Source organism: Vespa velutina, chromosome 4 (assembly GCF_912470025.1).
Source record: "Vespa velutina chromosome 4, iVesVel2.1, whole genome shotgun sequence".
Classification (NCBI taxonomy): Eukaryota; Metazoa; Arthropoda; class Insecta; order Hymenoptera; family Vespidae; genus Vespa; species Vespa velutina.
Genome location: NC_062191.1, coordinates 8,640,261 through 8,659,694, shown reverse-complemented (window position 1 = coordinate 8,659,694; position 19,434 = coordinate 8,640,261). Strand labels below are relative to the sequence as shown.

Genomic DNA, 19,434 nt, shown 5'->3' with positions numbered 1-19,434 from the left:
AAAAAAAAATAAATAAAAACAAAAAAAAAAATCGATATACGATGACACAAGAATAAACGTTCTGTACAGAATTATTTGACAGAAGATTTAAAATATATTTCTCATATTCAATTGTAAAAAAAAAAAAAAAATATGTCTAATACAGGTAAGTTTAATGACTATTGAAAAATGAATCATCTTCAAAAAATCATTTTTTATCAGAAGAAATACTCAAAAGAAATCATCGACCAAAGAAACTAGGTTTTTATCAAGAAGACAATACTTCATATACGGCGGTATTAAAGCCGCTTAGAGTTTTTCAATTTGTAAGTAAAGCAAGTGCAATATCGTGTATACCTCGGACGAATTAATTTCGATAAATTTTATCGATTTAGCTCACGTCAACGTTCCTATTCTTTCTGACCATATACATACTTTGGATACCCGAGCTTCCGTTTTCTACAATCATTTGCCTTTCATTAATTGTTATAAACGGTATCTATGTCTTTGTCATGAGTCTGGAAATAATTTCTCAATACGGTGAACGTAGTCTACGTATTACACCGGTAAAAATAATCTATTACATAACAAAATTAAGCCATTTTAAACAATTATTCTATAAATTCGAACGAATTGATCACATTATTCGTTAATATATATATATATATATATATATATATATATATATTAAGAATTATGCTACTTTATGACAGATGTTTACGTTCTCCATGCTGGGTTTCCTGATATATTTTCTTGTCAGTATATTCTTATTTCTATTATCAGACACCAATAGTAATTTCAGGCCGATAAAAACTGTACTGATATTCTTCAGTCTCGTTCTATCGCTATTCTACCTGATCGACATTTTGACTGTACTTTCGTGAGTTTCGTGCTTCGTAATAATCAAATCTTTAACTCTTTTCGTTATTTATTAAAAAAATCGAAAAATATAAAAACACTTTTATCATTGTAGTATCTGGAAAAATAGGTGTAAAATGTATCAAAAGAGTTGTCAGGAAAAGGAACTTTTTTCCATGGGAATAAATGCACCAATTATTGCGCAAATTCTACCGGAAGAAGTATATTTTAATGTTGTTATTAATAATACACATACACACACACACACACACACACACACACACATATATATATATATATGTATATACAACTTTGTTGTTAAAAACAAATGTATCTCCCTGGTATTCAGAATAACAAACGAGATGTAACGACTAGTATTAGCGCCATAAAATTATCACCAAATAATGAAAATACCACACCGGATCACAGCTTACGAAAAACGAACGTTGGTCGTCGACGAATGTATGCCGATCGTCCAACTAGTGTCCCGTCAATAGCAAGTGTAAAAATCGCCGAGATTCAAACGGAACCGAAAGATTTAATTGTTGAGGAATCTCAGGCTAGTAAATGAAGGATAAACAAGTTAATTATGAAAAAGAACCTAATTGAATAATTATCATGTAACTGTTTGAAAAAAAAAAAAAAAAAAAAACCAACAAACACCAGACGGTAAAATCTGAACTGAAAGAAGTCCTGGTACAAACAATGAGTAGATGCGAGTTTTGCAATCAACATTTTCGAACTCAAGGAATTTTATCGTCGTCCCAGCTTTCCGCTCAATGTACATCTTGTTCAGCGATCATCCAGCTTCTACGCGGAGGTATCACTATTCCATGTTGTCCCAAGTGAGTTTATACCTTGGTAACAAAAAATTCTAACTTTTTAATTTGATATCTATCAATCTCTTCGAAATTAATATTTATAAAAGTATTAAGATTGAATGATTTTCATGTTATTCAGTTGCAATTGCAAGACTGGAGTTTTACAGATGGAACAGAAAAAACAAAGGGTTCAGATACAAGGCATCGAACAAAACGGTGATCAAAACGACGTTCAAAATGGCGATCAAAAAAACAATTCAAAGGGACAAACGACGGAAAATCAAGTACAAGCGAGGTATCATCAAGTGGAAACGACGGAGAATCAACGAAATCATTCGAAAAATAATAATTCTCGAGCCTTAACGAGTAAGAAACAATCTCGAAACGTAATTGAAACATCAAAGCATACAAGTTGATAGAGAGATCGACGAATGAATGAATAATTAATAAAAAAGATCTAATCTAAATGTGATCTTATGAAGAATAATTATTTAATATAAATTACAATATCCAAAAGAAAAAACTAAATTTTATTTTTTAATCGATGCATAAATACATTCGTATAATTTAAATCAGTATGCTTACGATTGATACAAACTACTTAATAGACTCGATATATACGTATATTGATTTTGTTATACACACACACATACGCGTGTATATATATATATATATATATCTCGAGTTAGAAAAGAAATTCTATTGCAAAGGTTTTACGAAGATGACTGTAACAGTACACTGCGCATCGCCAAGCACAACAATGGAAGTAGCGACTTCAACCGGATCAAAGGAAAACGTTGTTACCACGTAAACCACAAAATATGAATTGCTTGTTAATTATTTTACTTCTGACATATACGTGTTATCTTATTTTATTATTTTTTAGTTATATCCCGCTACAGGGACCACCTCTAATGCTATCTAATAACGAAAAATCTCAGAACACAACACAGATTCCAATAATGTATCAGCAAACTGAAAATTCAATAGAGATGTTACATTCGAAAGATGAAAATCAGACAGTACAGGTTCAAGAAATCGAACCGCCCAAAGAATTGTTTATTTCTGCGGCAGAAAGTGTCGAATTAGAAAAATATAATAACGAGAATGAGGAGGTAAAACTTCCTTTGCAAATTAAGGATAGTAAAGAAAGCACAGGTAAGGATATCAAATAAAATCTAAAAGAACATAAATTCGACAAATGAAAGTAAAACCATATATACACATATACATGACTATATCTATACATGATATAACATAAAATACATATATATATATATATGTATTATATATATATTATATACATATATATATATATATATATATATATATATATTACAGAAATTAAAAAAAATGATGTTAAAGAATTACGATCAAATCAAGTTTCACATCCGAGAATACATAGGTCAGATACAAATGATAATAATTTAACGAATAAAGGTCGAAAAAGCAGAGAACAAAATAATTCTGCGAAACAAAATAAAAGGATTAAGAGAACAAGATGTGTAACATTGCAGAAGGATAAAAAAGATAATGCTCGTACATATTCGAGATTTTTACCATTGGAAGATATAAAGACTAGAGATTTGAAGGATGTAAGATGTAACGAACAGGATTACATGCAGACTATTTGCATGCCTATAATCCCGTAAATCATTTTAATTATTTATAAAAAAATTAAAATATACAAATCTCTAAATAATTTATAATCAATATTTTTTATAAATTAGTCACGAAGTCGTTGAACATCCACATTGTGGCAGAACTATCATGTCATCGGTTTTTCAACGAAACAATAGAATTGATCCAGCATACATGCCGTGAGCACTTTAATATTTGTATATTTTTGTATATTTATATATTATTATAATTTGATATTTTTTACATTATCTTCAGAGAATGCGAAACTTATATCGCTCAAACGGAGAATCCATATATTCAAGGTGAAGTTGATACTCCAACTGTTCGTAAATTTTCAATTGTTTAAAAAAATTATCTAAATAATAAACATCAATTATAATATTTTAATTCTGTCTCTTAAAGGAGCCGTCTACTATCCTCCCGATTGCAGCTACGACAAATACAGATGTATGCACGACATGTAAAAAGGAGAAGGTAAATAGGAATTCTTATTTCTTTCACAAAGATTGTAATCTCTTTTTTTTTTATTATTATTATTGGTTATCGTTTTCTCATTTTTCTCTCTTTTTTTATTCCCTGTTTCCATAAGCTAATATCTTTCAGTATTATAATATATACAAAGATAATGAAAGAAGAGTTTACTGCAATTTATGTATTTCTCCATGTTCAAATAAAGTATATGTACACACACACACACGCGCGCGCGCGCGCGCTCACACTCACACACATATATATATATAATGATAAAAATTTAACTTTTTTATGGCTTTGATAAATCATTTCATTTAGGTATCGATTATTACGAATCGAAATGAAGATATTCCACAAGAGAGTTTTAACTCTGGAAATTTTCCATGTATAAGTAGAGGAATCGTTTCTGCAAGTTTCCAAAGTGTTTCCTTAATTGTAAAATATTGATGAAATCATTCGTAGATATAAATTAATTTTGTTTGCAGAAATATGATAAAAAACTTACTTACTGTACGAAATGTGCCCAATTACAATCTTAAATAGTTGCAACGTCTGTAATTTTTCATGAATTGAAACGTAAGTAATTTACTGATTCGTGTTATAATTGAAACTTCGTATTTATTTGATTCAAATATTTTCTAGATTCTTTCGTAAAACGATTATTATTATTACGACGTTGAGATGTTATCGATTGAAGTTAACAAAACGACATTTATAATCTACTTTAGTGGAGTAGCTTAACTATAGTCAATAATCGTAGTACATGTAAATATTACAATATACATAATAGTACATTGATAGAAATATTTATTTGAACGTAACAATGTAACATAAAAAAAAGTTTTCTGGACAAACATACTTTTGTTGAGATAAAAACAGTACGAAATTAAATCTTTTTTGTTTTAATTTTTCTTTTTTTCTCTTACATCTCATGCAAATTATTATTGAATACATTTTAAACTCATGTAAAATTGATGTTAATGATATTATTAAAGAAAAAGAAAAAAGTAATAGTGCGATACGATACTGATTGTAAAAATATTAAGCTATATACATCTTATTCGTGTTCTTTATAAACGTGATAAAATATTAACGACGAAAAACATTAGAAAAATTAATAAATTGGATGTATTTATCGATATCCAAGTTATAGATTATAACATTTAAATAGAAAACGTGATTTATAAAAGCAATATTGTTGAATCGTATTCATTTTTGTTATCCAGTTATAATTTTTTACTTGATACCATTAAGGAAACCTTATTAAAGTTGACACTTCAAGAGTTTAATAAATCTATCAGTAGCATTATAAATTATATGCTAACAACGACTAAACTAATTAGGAAGAGAGTAGGAAAGAAAAAATAAACGATGCTATTAATATTAATAATCACCATTTACAAATTCTCTGTTGAGAATTGGTCTGCCCTGAGAATATTTAAATTCAAAAATGTTGTCCCTCAAATGATAATCCGAAGACAATCGATTTTCCGGCTGACAATTCGGTGATGTAGTCGACGATAACAAAAGATTATTAACAAGATTTGTACAGTTGTTGATTTTTTGATCGATTCGATTGATCGGCCAAAGAGAATAACATGCATTGGTTTTCGTTATATTGGCAGGTATAACATTTTTGTAAATGATATTCTGTGAACAATTGTCACCTAACAATCGATTTTGATTCAAATCTTCAAAATTATTTATATTGAAACCTTGAGACATTTGTTGTTCCGGACAGATACAAGTTGGTACTTTTGGTACATACATGGAAAAAAAAAAGGGATTATTTTGTTCCGGACGATTGAAAGTCGTTGTTGAATCGTTTTCATAAAAATTATTAGTCATATTGGAATAAGATTGTAATATGTCATTCACTTGGTAAAACGGATTGGATTGAACAAATCCATTTTGCCACAGTCCTTCCTGTTGTTGAAACATGGTTTTTTCTCTCTCCTTCAATTTTAGAGTAACATCCCTCTCATTAGGATCATTGAAGTTGGTTGGATCGTTAAACATTGAATTTTTACTAGAAGATGATTCTTCGATCTTACAATAGTTTGAAATATTATTATTGCAAACTCGACTATTCTGTTGTAAAAATGGCAAAGCGAGAGAATTGAAATTCGAAGATATAGTATCTTTCGAAAATTTTGTTTTTGATAAATTCATTTTTCCTGGGATATATAGATTCGAAGATGTATGATCGTGTACTCCTAAATCAAAATTACCTTCGATGAATATATGTCGCTTATAAGGATTAGGTACGATTTTTCCTCCTGTTTGAAAACTCGTTTCTCTAGACTTTTCGATGTGCTTTGTCAAAAGATCTGATTTTCTATTACTTTTAAACTTCGTAAAATCATACAATCTGGGTATAATATTATTGGCATTTTTTGTATAATTGAGTCCCTCAGCAGCTTTGTCCTGGTGAGTTGTTCTTGACGCATTCCAATTGCAATAATTCAGTTCGTTGAACTTTTTCATTCTTTGATAATCTTGCACGCTGGATTGCTCGAACGTCGAAGAAATAGGTAAGACCATGGATTGATCTGAGATTATTCAAAGTCAATTAAATATCGTATATAACATACGACAATGATATCTTATACGATGATTCGAAACGTTCATAATCACTAGAAATAGAATAAAGCATTGTAAAAAATATTTTTTTACCAAAATTCGAAGGTAAACTTCTCGATTGAGTAAGTTGTGTAGCCGATGAAATCGATGGCAAGGATTTATGAAATTTTTCCGAATTATTTTCATTGTTCTCGATTATGTCACGAGTTAGTCCATCTATTTTTAATGATTTTAAAGCCGACGTTAGTTTCATCTCTGTGGAACGAATGAAGGTTTTCTTCAGCGTGACGTTGCCATCCTGATCGCAAGTACCACACTCCTCCAACTGTTATCAGCAACTCCTATTTTATAGACTATTCCACGTGGTTTTTCGTCGAAATCGCAATTTACAAAGAAAATCGTTTCTTTTATCGGGTCTACGTTCGTTTATATCGATGCTTGATAAGGCGAATTACTTCTTTATCGACGCAGAAAAATTGACCGTATCGATTATTGTTATACAAACAAAATTTATATATATTGTATATATTGTACTTTCATTAACATATTACAATAATTTATGTTCCATTAATTGTGTTAACAAGGTGATATTATTCGTGTTTGCGAAAGATTCGATCGTTGGTAAAGTGTCAATAAGTTTGCCATCAACCCTCCTTTTATATCTTTTCTTAACATGAAATTATTTCGATTACGATGCATCTGTTTAGAATAAAAATTTATATTCCATAGAATAACATTGATAACCTTTACTCTAGAGGAGAAAGCGTTTACTAATGTTATCATACACTTGCAATATGCTGTAACTTCATAAACACTTTTGTAATAATCTAAAATTCATGATCATTTCAAGCATTAATTTAATAGTAATCGTCGCAATTTAAACTAATTCAAGATCTTACAGGATAAATACATTTGAACGATCAATGTAACTAATTAAAAATAAAACAAGTATATAGGTTAAATAAAAAAAATACGCAATAACTGATACACTTATACCAGGAAGATAAAGAATAAAAAAAAAACAAACTTCTTAAGCACGCGAATAAATATGTAGAATATAACCGGTTATGATAAATCATAATGAACATAATCAATGCAAATTGAAATTACTAACCATCTCAGCTTTTGCAAGGTAGACCCAGAGTTTTCGCCACGTGCTGAATTTTTTTTGTTCACTGAAGTTGTACCGCATTTCCTTCGACGCGTATCTCGTTGCTAATGGGCTTCGATAATCACTGTACTCGTTTGTTTCCATTTCGATAATATTTTAAAATAGTTAAAGGTAACAAAAAAGATCCTTGGAGTCAGCAAAAACACGAAAATTATCGAACGTAATATAACTACACGCGATCAACCAATAGACTGAAATAAGAGACAGTAGCAACGTCAGTAGACTGATGGTGGCGCCAATCAGCGGTCAGTTCGGAATTAACGACATCCTATCGATAATTATATTACCATGCGAGTTTTTGAAATTTTTTATCGAGGATTATTTAAATTTTATACATAAAAATTTTAATTAAATATTTAAACCTATATTGCATTAAATATTAAAAAAAAAAAAAAAAAAAAAAATTCTATAATTTAACAATTTTTGTAAAACTTTTTTTGATATATCAAAATTAAAATATCATTTCTAAATCTAAAAATTCAAGTGATTAATAATTCTTTTATAATAATTTCTTTATACCGCTTGGTTTCTGTTAGTGACATAATTGAATTACTTTGTTTAATTAAATGAGAATGCACGTGGCGTGAAGCAGGAAATGTAAAGAGTCGTCGCGAAGATTTTCAACTGAAGGAATTGCAAGGACGTTCGCACGTGATCGAAACGATTTTAGCAAACGATTCACTTCTGAACGAATGACTTCTGTGCTTCTCACGAATCGTAATGCCATCCGTAGAGAAATAATTAAGCAGCGAAAGTACCCACGTTCCGTTTTTACGTGAGACCAGAGATGACCGACGTTATTGTTCCTCGTAGACGTTTGAAAAATGACGACTACCTTTTCTTATCTATCGCAAACACGAGTATAATCACTTCTTTAATCTTTTCGAATATTTGTTAAGCCTTCGTAAAACACGTATTTCCGATATCGCTTAAAAAAAAATCTTTGATACATTTATCCGCGACAATTTTCATTGCAAAACAACGATAAACATAACATAGATTCTTATATCAATTATTGAATTATTTTTTCGAAAGCAATTTATGTAAATAATCCAATTATGATATTGTAAGGATACTCACTACATCCGACGGATAGAGATTAGGATGTGCCCAATCGATGATAATTTTACCACCAGGAAAAAGAGTTCCTGCTTCGGGTACCAATCGTCTTCTACCCATTGCGGCTCCTCTATGAGTTTTGTAACATATTAATGCATAACATTCGGATCCATTAGTGTTACGATAAACTGCTACTTCGTTAATGTCGTCGGTGATCTCGTAAATTCGCTGAAAATTGTTATGTAATTATTTTGGTATATTTTACTTTATTTTCTTTCTTTTTTTTTTTTTATTTATTTATTTATTTTTATTTTTTATTATTTTTTTTTTTTTTTTTAAGGAATTTTTTAAGCAATAACGAAACATCGATACCTTGACGACCGTCTCGGCTTCGATATCCAATGGCAATTGTTTGATATGTAACCGACAATGATTAATACTAGTGACGACGCCGATTCTATGGCCACGACAAATTTCGTAACGATCGAGCTCTTTAACTGCACGAGATGCATCTTCCGGCTTTGTATACATTATGAAACAATAACCTCGATTCCTTCCTGAGAAATCCATCATTAAACGAATTTCATAGATACTTCCGACCGAACTGAATATCGGATAGATATCGTGTTCGTAAAGTGTTCTTGGAATTTTTCCTACAAAGATCTCGCATCCAGGACCAGGCGCTGGACCGGTCCAATTCAATGGTGGTCCAAATTTTCTCTGTCCATTGATTTGCGTCAAAGAATAGTTGAAATCCGTGACCAATTGTAAAATCTTTTTACTGGCTTCCATCTGTTCCACTACGTCAGGAATTTTATCACCTAATATGGGTCGATACGTTCGAGGACGTGTGTTACCTAAGAAAAGAACCTTTATTTAGAATTTTATCTTTTTCTAAACAAACATATCAAAAAATATATAAAGAAACGTTGGCATATCGTATGTTTATTAATCACTTTTACCTATACATTGTCATATTAGAAAGAGAAAGAGGAAGAGAAAGAAAAAGAAAGAGAGAGAGAGAGAGAGAAAGAGAGAAAGAGAGAGAGAGAGAAAATGCATCATCTTTATATATACAAATCTAATTCTCTTCTTATACGATTTCGTAATAACACAGTATAGAAAACAAAAGCTATTTTATTTTTACACGGTAATATTTTGATTTAATTAAATTCAAATAGCGTTTATTTAAAAAATTTCCGATAACACTTCGATATTTTAATCCTTTGTCTAGGTTGCGTTTTTTTTTAATGTCATATTAAAAGGGCCTAAGCCAAAAGGCGATAAGAAGGAAGAAAGAAAGAATGATAAGCAGGCACGCGTGGATAAGAAATAAAAAGAGAATAAAGAATCGTTAAAAGAAAAAATATTCCATTGAAACTAAATAAAGTTTTATTCAATGTATTCATAGTTTTTTATTGAAAATAATTTATTGCTCGTATAGAGTTTTCACATCTGTAATAATTCTTTTGTTTTTCCATATGCACTGTATTCTTTTTTACAGGGTTTTCATTTATTTAAACAACCGTGTAATTGGAGAATTGGATGTATATAAATATTTTGAGATTAGAGTTAAATGATTGATTCGATATTTACAATAATGTTCTCAACAAAGAAAGTCGATAAAACGAATCGTTATTCAAGCAACAGCACTCATTTGTCTATTTTCATGCAAGATAATACAACCTCTCTTTCTCTCTCTCTCTCTAAATATATATATATATATATATATATATATATATATATATATATGCATTTTTATTATATAATAATATCAAGAATAATAGAAAAATCGCGAGATCGAGAAACAGCTTTCATAAATAGACGCTGACAATCATTAATAAGAAAATAATTTATTAATTATGATTTAATTAATTTTTACACAATCGATTTTTTCAACAAGATAGTTGTTTCTAGAATAAAGCAATTGTTACTGGCATAATGACAACACGAAAAACGCGATTATCGATTCTTACGTTATTCTTTTTACTTAACGAACCATTGTCGAAGATCGGAAATCTAGAAATATCGGATCTATAAAACGATCTTAAAAGCCATCTATGGTAACAAGATTCACATTGATTAACGTGAAAGAGGTTACAAGCGGATCATTCTATTTTTATTGACGACTATCGTTTTTGTAAATATACAATAAAAGAAAAAAGAAAAAAAAAGACAATTGACTTACTCCATTTGCTGTTACCATCGCGACATATCCTCTTAGATATACCCATCGTGAAGATCCCTGGAATATTTTGATCGATGAAAGATCTCGATCTATCGCCACCGTTAGAGTTTTTTTCACAATATTGTTTTTGATCGTCCTCTTTATATTTTTTGTCCATCCTATTTTGAGAAACTTCAACAGAAGGAAGGAAGAAATCGGCAAAGTTCATGGTATCGAGATCGATCGATTATGATGAAATCGACTAGAGTTTCTCGCGTACTGATGAATGATTTTTGTTTAACTAGCTAGTCTAGAACTTGATTTTAAGGGCCAGATACGTAGGGTTAGATGGCGCTAATTTCGAGCCGCTCATTGGTCAAACTCTCTTTTATTCTCACAACTTCGTTTCTCATTTTTCTTTTCCTTTTCTTTTCTCTTTTTTCTGATTTTTTTTTTTTTTTATTACCGCAGGACACATCGACTTTTTGTTTCTTCTTTAGAAACGAATTGACAATCGGAAGGTTTATCTGTGAAGCAAGCGTTGTTTTAAGATTACAACGCAATCTCGCTGACGTTCATTTTTATAACGACATTCTTCTTAATTTTTTCTTTAACTTTTACTTAGATCCTCAAGAAATGATATAAAAAAATATCAAACAGGATTACGATTTTTTTATTACTTTTACTACTATTGATTCTAGTGATTTTACTGATTAATATTATGAAATATTAATCCTATTAATAGATAAAGAAGACGAAATATATAGGCCTTTTCATAGATATATTGAATCGATATTTTGGCTTTTTATATGTAATACAATTTTAAATCAATTTTTATAATAATAAACGTATTGACAATGTAATAAGAATATAAAGAATATTAAATGTTACATAGTAAAATTATAAGTTATTATATAGGTTAATTTCATTTAAAAATATTTATCAAGTTAAGAATTATGCGATATAAATATGACGATTAATTTATTGCCTTGACGTTACTATTCATTGAAATCTAATATTCATCGAAATTTTTTGACAGATAATTTTATTTGGAATAATGTTTTGATTTCGAGGAATACGACTGTATTATCGTCTTTATTTCCTTTCTTGTTTTTCTTAAGACGATAACCAGTCTCGTAAGGATTAGATATGTGTTGGTATAAAAAAGATCGCTATCGCAAGACAATCAATATACATACGTTACAAACAAATAGAGAATTTTCAATTTGATTCTAGTTCCATTGTAGAAAAGATTCCATCGTAGATTTTATTGGAAGAAAAGAAGACTTGCATATTATCCGAATTCTTATTTCAATAATTTTTTTCCTTTTCTTTCTTTAAAATACAAATAATCACATTTTTTTTTTGTTTTTTTAGAAGGAAAAAGAGAAAATCAAGATTCATTTTTTTTCTAATATATATCTCGTAAAATAATTATATAATAGTTGGAGTCGCTGAATATTAAGAATTACTACATCGTCCTAGACATATGAATGTATATATATGTACAATGTAAGTACTTATACATACATACATACATACATATATATACACACACACGCATATATATATATATATATATATATATATATATATGATGAATGTAAAAAGAACGATTCTGACGCACGGTATTAGTCATACCTAGACTCGCGTGTAACAGGATGAATTTCATGAAAATAATGCGTAATTAGAGGTTTACGAATGTCTTGAAAAAGAAAAAAAAAAATAGAAGGCGACTAAACCTTCTGCTTTTTATGTCTTATATATGGTTTCTTTATTAAAAGAAAATATATATATATATATATCACTGTGTTCTTTGGAAAATGATTATATATTTTTTTTCAATAATATAGATCACTGACAATTAGCTAAATAAAAATTTTGTTGCTTTTATTTCGAACTTCGTAATATATAGGTTTCATTGACCAAACGTAATTACGAAAACTGAACTGAACAATTGGAACGTTCTCTGTATTAAAACGACACACTTACATTTTTAACTTATCTAATCGTTGTAGTTATTCGTATCATACAAGAGTTTTTTCGAATAATTTTTTTTAAATGTATTTTTAAATGTAATTTTTACTTGTTATTTTAGTCAATCGATCATTTATATGTATGAAAAAGAATAATTTCTTGATTACGCAAGCTCATCTTTTTCCGTAATTAATGACCGAACCTGTCACGACCTGGAGAATCTAATTATTTTAATGTCTTGTTTTCAGATGAATCACATCCTGACTTAACTGACATCACTTGTTGCTTGAATAAGCGAATTTTTTTGATATATATATATATATATATATATATATATATATATATATATATCTTATAATTAAAGAAATTTCATATATCTTTATTGTTAAATTACATACAAAACTATGTATATATATATATATATATATATATATATAAATATTTAAATAAATAATTATTTTTAATTGTTCGTATTAAATTTACATAGATAAATATTTTATAACTACCTACTAATCTATTGTCAATGAACTATCGTTATTCTATTAGTAAAGTTCACTAACCTTTTCTTTAAAAAATATTGCTTCTCGACATTCTGCGCCAATGCACTCACTGTGCGATAATAGTATTCTTGTTCGCCGCCATGCCGAGACCTTATTACAAGACGCGCTGCTGTAAGGTTGTAAGACTGTAAGACCGTGCACTGGCTGTAAATGGAAATCGTGGTGTCGGGCTCACTATCTCTTCAGTTGTCGTTCGAGCGTGCCGCGAATCAAACTTCATTTGCTTTCTTACTTGACTCGACGTAGATTGATCGAACGACTTTGATTTTCAAAAAAATTACAAATAATATAAAAAACATTGTAAAATTTATCCAAAGAATAACGTGACTTTTGAATGACGCCATTTTTTTGCATTTTTTTCTTTTCTTTTTTTAATTTATTTTAATTTTTTTTACGCACTTTACAATTTAAAAAAAAAAAGATGTAAATGAATAAAATCAAAAAGATTTCTTTGATCGATGTCGAGGATCAGTGCAAGATTTAAGAGTTCGCTCGATTACTTGAAGAAGAGAGTACTCAGAAAATCGGTCAAGCGTGAATCTTCCTTGTTGTACACGAAAAACTTCTTTAGTGAGACACCTCGTTCTGTTCGTATCCTTTTTTTTCTCTTTTATTATTAACGTGAAAGGAATAATTATTTGGTATTGAAATAAATGAAAAAAGAAATAAGTTGATTTATCTCAGAAGAAAGTTCGTTGATATATTTGTTTTTTTAAAAGAATTTGACCATTTTAATTAAAGATATCGTACGAGGATCCTAAGAAAATCGAATATTAGTTGTTACATAAATCATTATACATTTCTTTATAATTTTTTTTATCGCTTTTAATTTTCGTACGTAATTCTCCGTTCAAAAAAATGTGGAATCGTAAGGTTTTCGTCAGAATAATCGAAGTGGTACGTAAAACTTACACCTTCTCTCGACAATTCTCATTCTAATTAAATAATAGCTCTTTTTTTCTCTGCCATCTCTATTAGCAACGTGTGACTTCTCTCAGATAATTAAACGAAAGCATTCGAATAATGGAAAGAAAAGAATAGTGTCTTTTAACAAGATTGATCTTAATTTGAAAATTGATTAATTACATATGTTCGATAAATCGTTTTTCTTTTTATCGTCTTTTTTCTTCTTTTTTTTCTGTGTTTTTCTTTTTTTTTTTTTCTTAATAAATAAATTTGTCTTCTCGAAATCTTAACGGGTTAAATAAAATTTCCAGCTGCTTTGCATCGCATGCGTGGTTGCGCTCAGAGTGACGGATGACGAAAGCAGAAGAGTATTTCATTATTTGAGGAATCGCAGCAGAGAGTGGTCGCTTTTAAATAATGTCACATGGGGCACCATAGGTAAAATAACGACAATAACAAATAAAAGAAAAACAAATGAGAACATTCATTTCTCATATTCCATTTGCAAGATCTCTATTCTCGAAGATATTCGATACCTGGTCCGAGAAGTATATATCTGAAATTTTGTCGAGACTACAATGATCCATCAACGATTTAGGTGCCGCTCTTGCAACAGCGACTTGCGGTGGCTACGTCATCATAACTGCCGGTCTTCTTATTGCCGCGGCAACTAATGAACTTACGGGCCGAAAAACGGTAATTAATATTTCTTCATAAGTGACGTAAGTGAGATAGAATATGTATATATGTATGTGTCCTATACATATATATATATATATATATATATATATATATATATTTGCATTATAGAAACATTTCTATACCTATTTCGAACAAAAGCCAAAATGAATAAAACAGGATCATTAACATATATTCTTTTCTTCTTGACATTCTTCTTTTTTTTTTTTTTAAATTAATAAAAAAAAGTAGTGATACGTGATTCGACGTTTGACGTGTCATAATTATCTCATTGTTCTTATGTTCCCAAAGCCGTATCTTTCTCTTGCAATACCAAGCATTGTCATATTTTAACGATAGAAACTATCTCTCGTTGTTAATGCTCTTCGAAAATTCTTTCAGCATAATACCAAACTAGTCGAATACATTTCCGTTTTACGTTTCTAGACGTAACAAATATCTGTTTGTTGTCAAATCGTCGGGTCGTTATTATGATGTTATAGTTATGCACGGTAAATTGTTATTACTCAACAATAACAGATTGCTTCAAAGGTTCTTGGTAAACTCGTAATGCATTTAATTTAATGTGACTGATTTGATGAGTATAAATGTTTGTCATAAAATAAAGTTAAAATATAATTAATCGATCATTTATAATATTAACATTCACACATTTAAAGTATATAAATGAGGAGTGTAATTTTTTTTTTTTTTAAGTTTTTACTAATTACGGGAAACAAGAATAAGAAGATTATGCGTAATCATTAAAAAACAACTTACCGTACGAGATCTTTCTCAGGATTTCTCTTTTTAATTTATTCAGAGCGAAGTCGATTCGATCAGGTGCGGTTAATACGTATGAAAATACTGGGAATCTAATCGACAGCGTGAGAATATCAGCAACATAACTGAACGCATTCATGAAGTTTGTCATTGGTGGCCAAGGCTGGCAGTGTTCTTAAATGCAATTGGTGTAGAATCTTGAGCGCGTAACACTATCCTTGATATATGTACGATCATTAAATCGTTCAGCATGCATGCTATTCTAACTTATTTTATGACTCATAAATAGGGCTAGGCCAGATCTCAAACTGCTCTCATACAAAAGTATTTGTTCTGATGATGATTAAGCGAATCAATTCTATTCTATTTTGTAATATGAGAGTTAATTTTTATTGAAAAATGTAACTATTATTAAAAAACGATATTATACTGATGTCGTTCTTTTTCTTTTTTTTTTATGTGTTTTTCATTTTTTATTTTATTTCATTTTATTTTTATGATCCAAAGGAGATCTTCTTCCTTGGTCTCGGTGTGATCCTTTTTGGAATCGTCGGTGCTCTTGCTTTAGCATCAATCGAAAGTATTCCAGAGGATTTGATCGACAATGCTGCAGTTCTCGGTGCACTCACTCTAATCACCGCTCTTATATTCATAGCAGACCTGCTGATATCTCCTCCTCGTAAAAAGGATAAGCAGGAAGTGCGAATGGACAGTGATAAGACGGACTCAGGCAAGTTGCAAACAGGAAAAGGTCTCTCCTCGTCTGTTTAAATTTAAATAACGGTGTTAAATTACATCTTCTTCTGCATCACGTTGGATTATTTTGGATCACTTTGATCCAAAATCGTTTCTTGCATTTTTCACATATACACACACTCACACACACACACACACGAATATGTTTTTCTAAAATTTCTTTATATTAATCTCTTATGTTTTAGAGGAATATGTCAAACGTATAATGAAAATATAATACGATCTCGATATCAAATATTATTTGAGATTTTATTTTTCTATTTAATTCATTGAACTTCGACATTCTTTTTTATAATTTTATTAAACATTTTCTTGTTCCTCTCCTGTCCGTCGATCCCTTTCAATGAACCTTTTGCAAAATGCCACAGTTAAACAACCCACCATGATGACGACGGAAAAGGAGATGAAGCCGTCGAAAGAAAAGGAAAGTACGAAATCGAAGGAAGAATCGAAGGAAATCAACGGTAAGATAAATGAAGGATTCGAGAAGATAGACGATCGAAGAAGAAAGGAGATCGATGAAGAAGATTCCGATAAACCTCAACGACTCGAACAACTTGCATACGACAATTATCGATTGGAAAGAAATCGTAATTTCAATAACGTTGAAAGAGAATTACGAGAACACACGCAGAACTTTGAAAATGGACGGGTTTTGAGAAACTCTCAACGATACAGGGAAGCGGAAACTCTTCAAGGAAACAGTGCTGCAAACAGATCATTTGACGATGATCGTAGATCGGAAGATTTGAGGATCATTTATAAGACTCGGGATATTTATCAACGACCCATCGACGAGGTAGATACACCACCGTTTCCAACTAATTTTGGCCGAGGGAATGAGCCCATCTTCGGCAAGATCATAAATCCTAGTGTGAAGATAATGAAAATCCAACATGATGTAAATGAACCTCTTGATTCTTACAGGTAACTATTTAATTTTTATATTTTACATATAATGATATTATTTCCATTAAAACTTTATATATTTTCTTTGATCACATAGAAATACGAGAATTAAAATAATCGCTTTTTTACGATTGTTTAATCTCATCAAATGATCAATATTTATCATGAAATTATTTAGTAGAAATTCTGACGCTCTAGACGAAATATAATTTAAATAAATATTATAATTTAATAAATTTGTTTTTTTTTTATATATTTCAAAAGATATTCCGATACTAGCCAATATGACAATGTACCAGTGAAGATGAAAGGAATATCATCGAGTATCTTGAAGAAGGATCGTGGTGTTTCTTTGAATGGTTCATTGGCTTCTAAAACTCATAACAAGATTGATGAGAGGAGCAAAAATGAAATCGAAATGCTGGAAGAATGTTTTAGTTCTCTCAGATCGACTGGAACTCAAACTGGCGTTCGTACACCTTCCTCACCAACAGATCCTGGATATGTTCGTCATACTGCAAGCAATTGGCCACACGATCTCAAAGCAAAAACACCTGGCTCTAGTCCAGAACATAACAGGAATCAATAAAACTTTTGATTAATTTTAATCGTTAAATTCATTAACTATTATTATACTCTGTAAAAATGTTTACACACACAAACACACAGACACACACGTCTCTGTGTTATTTTCTGTTATCCATAAATGAACTTGAAGCAATCATATTAGAAAATTTGTACAAAACATTTTTATCATTTAACCGTATTATGTTTTACAAAAGGTTTTATCAGGTGTTTATAAAAATAACATTTTACGTTCATTCATGATTCACGTTAGGTATTGGTACAAATTTTAATATAAAGTTAAGGATCTTTGTTCACATCATATCTCTATATGCATACATACAATTATTATTAATATTATTAATATTATTATTATATATATATAATTATTATTATTTTTTTTAATTATTTTTATTATATCGTCTTGTGATAATATGTAGTCTCTATTTGTTAGTCTCTTGAAAACGTAATCATTAAGATTAGTCTTACCGGCTTGCTGCGGATTTACATATTTTATCTCTCTCTCTCTCTCTCTCTCTCTCTCTCTCTCTCTCTCTTTCTCTTTCTGTAATAGAACTGCTGATACTTGAAATTTCTTACGATTTGTATAAATAAACACTCGTGCTCGTGAAAAATATTTCACATATAAATGTTCACCACTTTTTTCATCGTTGAGCGTATATATTTATATAATGAATACATTTAAAAAGAAAATAGATTGTTAAAATTCCAATCGAAATTTTTTCGATTGATAATCGAGATAAAATAAATATAGAGCTATTTTTATTAATAGATCGATTTAGATCGGATCGTAAATGTCTATACCTTCATTGGCAATCATTTTATTTTCTTTATTTATATTATAGAGAGAAAAAATGTCATGACTTGAGAAAAGAAAGTAAAGAATTGGAATATACGTACATATTAAAAAAAAAAAAAAATATTATAAATATTATAAATCAAGAGCATCGACGAATATTCTGCACTGAAGCCTAAAACCAAAAACCCCAAGGAATGAATCCCTTCGATATACAGAATCGTCGTTCTCTTTAATTGCTTCTTCTTTCCTTCCTTTAAACGATTCTAAACTGGTATTTACACAGTCCTTATAGCAAACGTTCATATAATTGGATCTTTTAATTCTTTTCGTTTCGTACTCGAACGATCGAAGAAGAAAAAGAAGAAGAAAGTGATGAAGAAGAAGAAGAAGAAGAAGAAGAAGAAAATGAAGAAGAAAAAGATCGTTCATTATCATTTTAAAACGAACTTCTTAAGCTGTCGAGACATTGACAGATCAATTTGAGAGGACTGTTAATAAGTTTATCTCATTCCAAACCCAATTCCTCCGGGCTGCGAGTTGGTTGTTCTTTGTTCCATGGTAATGTACTGCATAATCAGACGTGAAATTTCATGAGCTTGCTCCGTCTGAAGTCTGGTTATACGTTGTTGCATAAGATTGCCACATTTCATATCCAAATAAAGGGTTCCTTCCTCGGATTTAACCTTTCGCGTTGATATTACTTCGGAGTAAGGATAATGATACAGTGTTTC

The 19,434-nt window shown here is 29.9% G+C and overlaps 5 protein-coding genes across 15 annotated transcripts in view; 2 read left to right on the top strand and 3 right to left on the bottom strand.

Annotated features, from left to right (window-relative positions):
- LOC124948707 (adenylosuccinate lyase) overlaps positions 1-7,715 on the bottom strand; it is a 26,042-nt gene extending 18,327 nt beyond the window's left edge. The window contains exon 1 of the mRNA XM_047492720.1: positions 7,468-7,715. Within this exon, the coding sequence (XP_047348676.1) occupies positions 7,468-7,608 (141 nt within the window). The 5' untranslated portion in view covers positions 7,609-7,715. The remainder of the gene's footprint in view (positions 1-7,467) is intronic.
- LOC124948708 lies at positions 1,410-4,699 on the top strand. 4 transcript variants are annotated; one of them, XR_007100807.1, is made up of 9 exons: positions 1,410-1,682; positions 1,798-2,024; positions 2,369-2,465; positions 2,545-2,816; positions 3,000-3,306; positions 3,389-3,478; positions 3,555-3,621; positions 3,702-4,346; positions 4,413-4,699. XR_007100807.1 is itself a non-coding variant. In XM_047492724.1 (8 exons), exons 1-8 carry the CDS (start codon positions 1,543-1,545, stop codon positions 3,885-3,887), a joined length of 1,287 nt encoding a protein of 428 aa, XP_047348680.1. In that variant the 5' UTR covers positions 1,410-1,542; the 3' UTR covers positions 3,888-4,699. The 4 variants fall into 4 exon arrangements, 3 of the variants coding, with proteins under 3 accessions (XP_047348680.1, XP_047348679.1, XP_047348681.1); XM_047492724.1 differs by having other exon boundaries at positions 3,099-3,306; positions 3,702-4,699; XM_047492723.1 differs by having other exon boundaries at positions 3,702-4,699.
- LOC124948705 lies at positions 3,007-17,778 on the bottom strand. Of its 3 annotated transcripts, none has more exons than XM_047492714.1 (6): positions 13,288-17,778; positions 10,772-11,277; positions 8,956-9,440; positions 8,605-8,811; positions 6,447-6,678; positions 3,007-6,322 (listed from the first exon to the last, which is right to left on the bottom strand). In XM_047492714.1, exons 2-6 carry the CDS (start codon positions 10,977-10,979, stop codon positions 5,154-5,156), a joined length of 2,301 nt encoding a protein of 766 aa, XP_047348670.1. In that variant the 5' UTR covers positions 10,980-11,277; positions 13,288-17,778; the 3' UTR covers positions 3,007-5,153. The 3 variants fall into 3 exon arrangements, with proteins under 3 accessions (XP_047348670.1, XP_047348671.1, XP_047348672.1); XM_047492715.1 differs by having other exon boundaries at positions 10,772-10,942; XM_047492716.1 differs by having other exon boundaries at positions 10,772-10,828.
- On the top strand, positions 13,421-18,805 carry LOC124948706. 3 transcript variants are annotated; one of them, XM_047492719.1, is made up of 6 exons: positions 13,421-13,874; positions 14,505-14,631; positions 14,792-14,889; positions 16,162-16,384; positions 16,779-17,337; positions 17,574-17,738. In XM_047492719.1, the coding sequence occupies exons 1-6, from the start codon at positions 13,746-13,748 to the stop codon at positions 17,596-17,598; spliced, it is 1,161 nt and encodes a 386-aa protein (XP_047348675.1). In that variant the 5' UTR covers positions 13,421-13,745; the 3' UTR covers positions 17,599-17,738. The 3 variants fall into 3 exon arrangements, with proteins under 3 accessions (XP_047348675.1, XP_047348673.1, XP_047348674.1); XM_047492717.1 differs by having other exon boundaries at positions 13,425-13,874; positions 17,584-18,805; XM_047492718.1 differs by having other exon boundaries at positions 13,735-14,184; positions 17,584-18,805.
- Positions 18,141-19,434, bottom strand: part of LOC124948704 (unconventional myosin-XV) — a 51,300-nt gene continuing 50,006 nt past the window's right edge. For all 4 annotated transcript variants that reach the window (XM_047492709.1, XM_047492712.1, XM_047492711.1 and 1 more), the window contains one exon: positions 18,141-19,434. In XM_047492709.1, coding sequence (XP_047348665.1) covers positions 19,204-19,434 — 231 coding nt within the window. In that variant the 3' untranslated portion in view covers positions 18,141-19,203.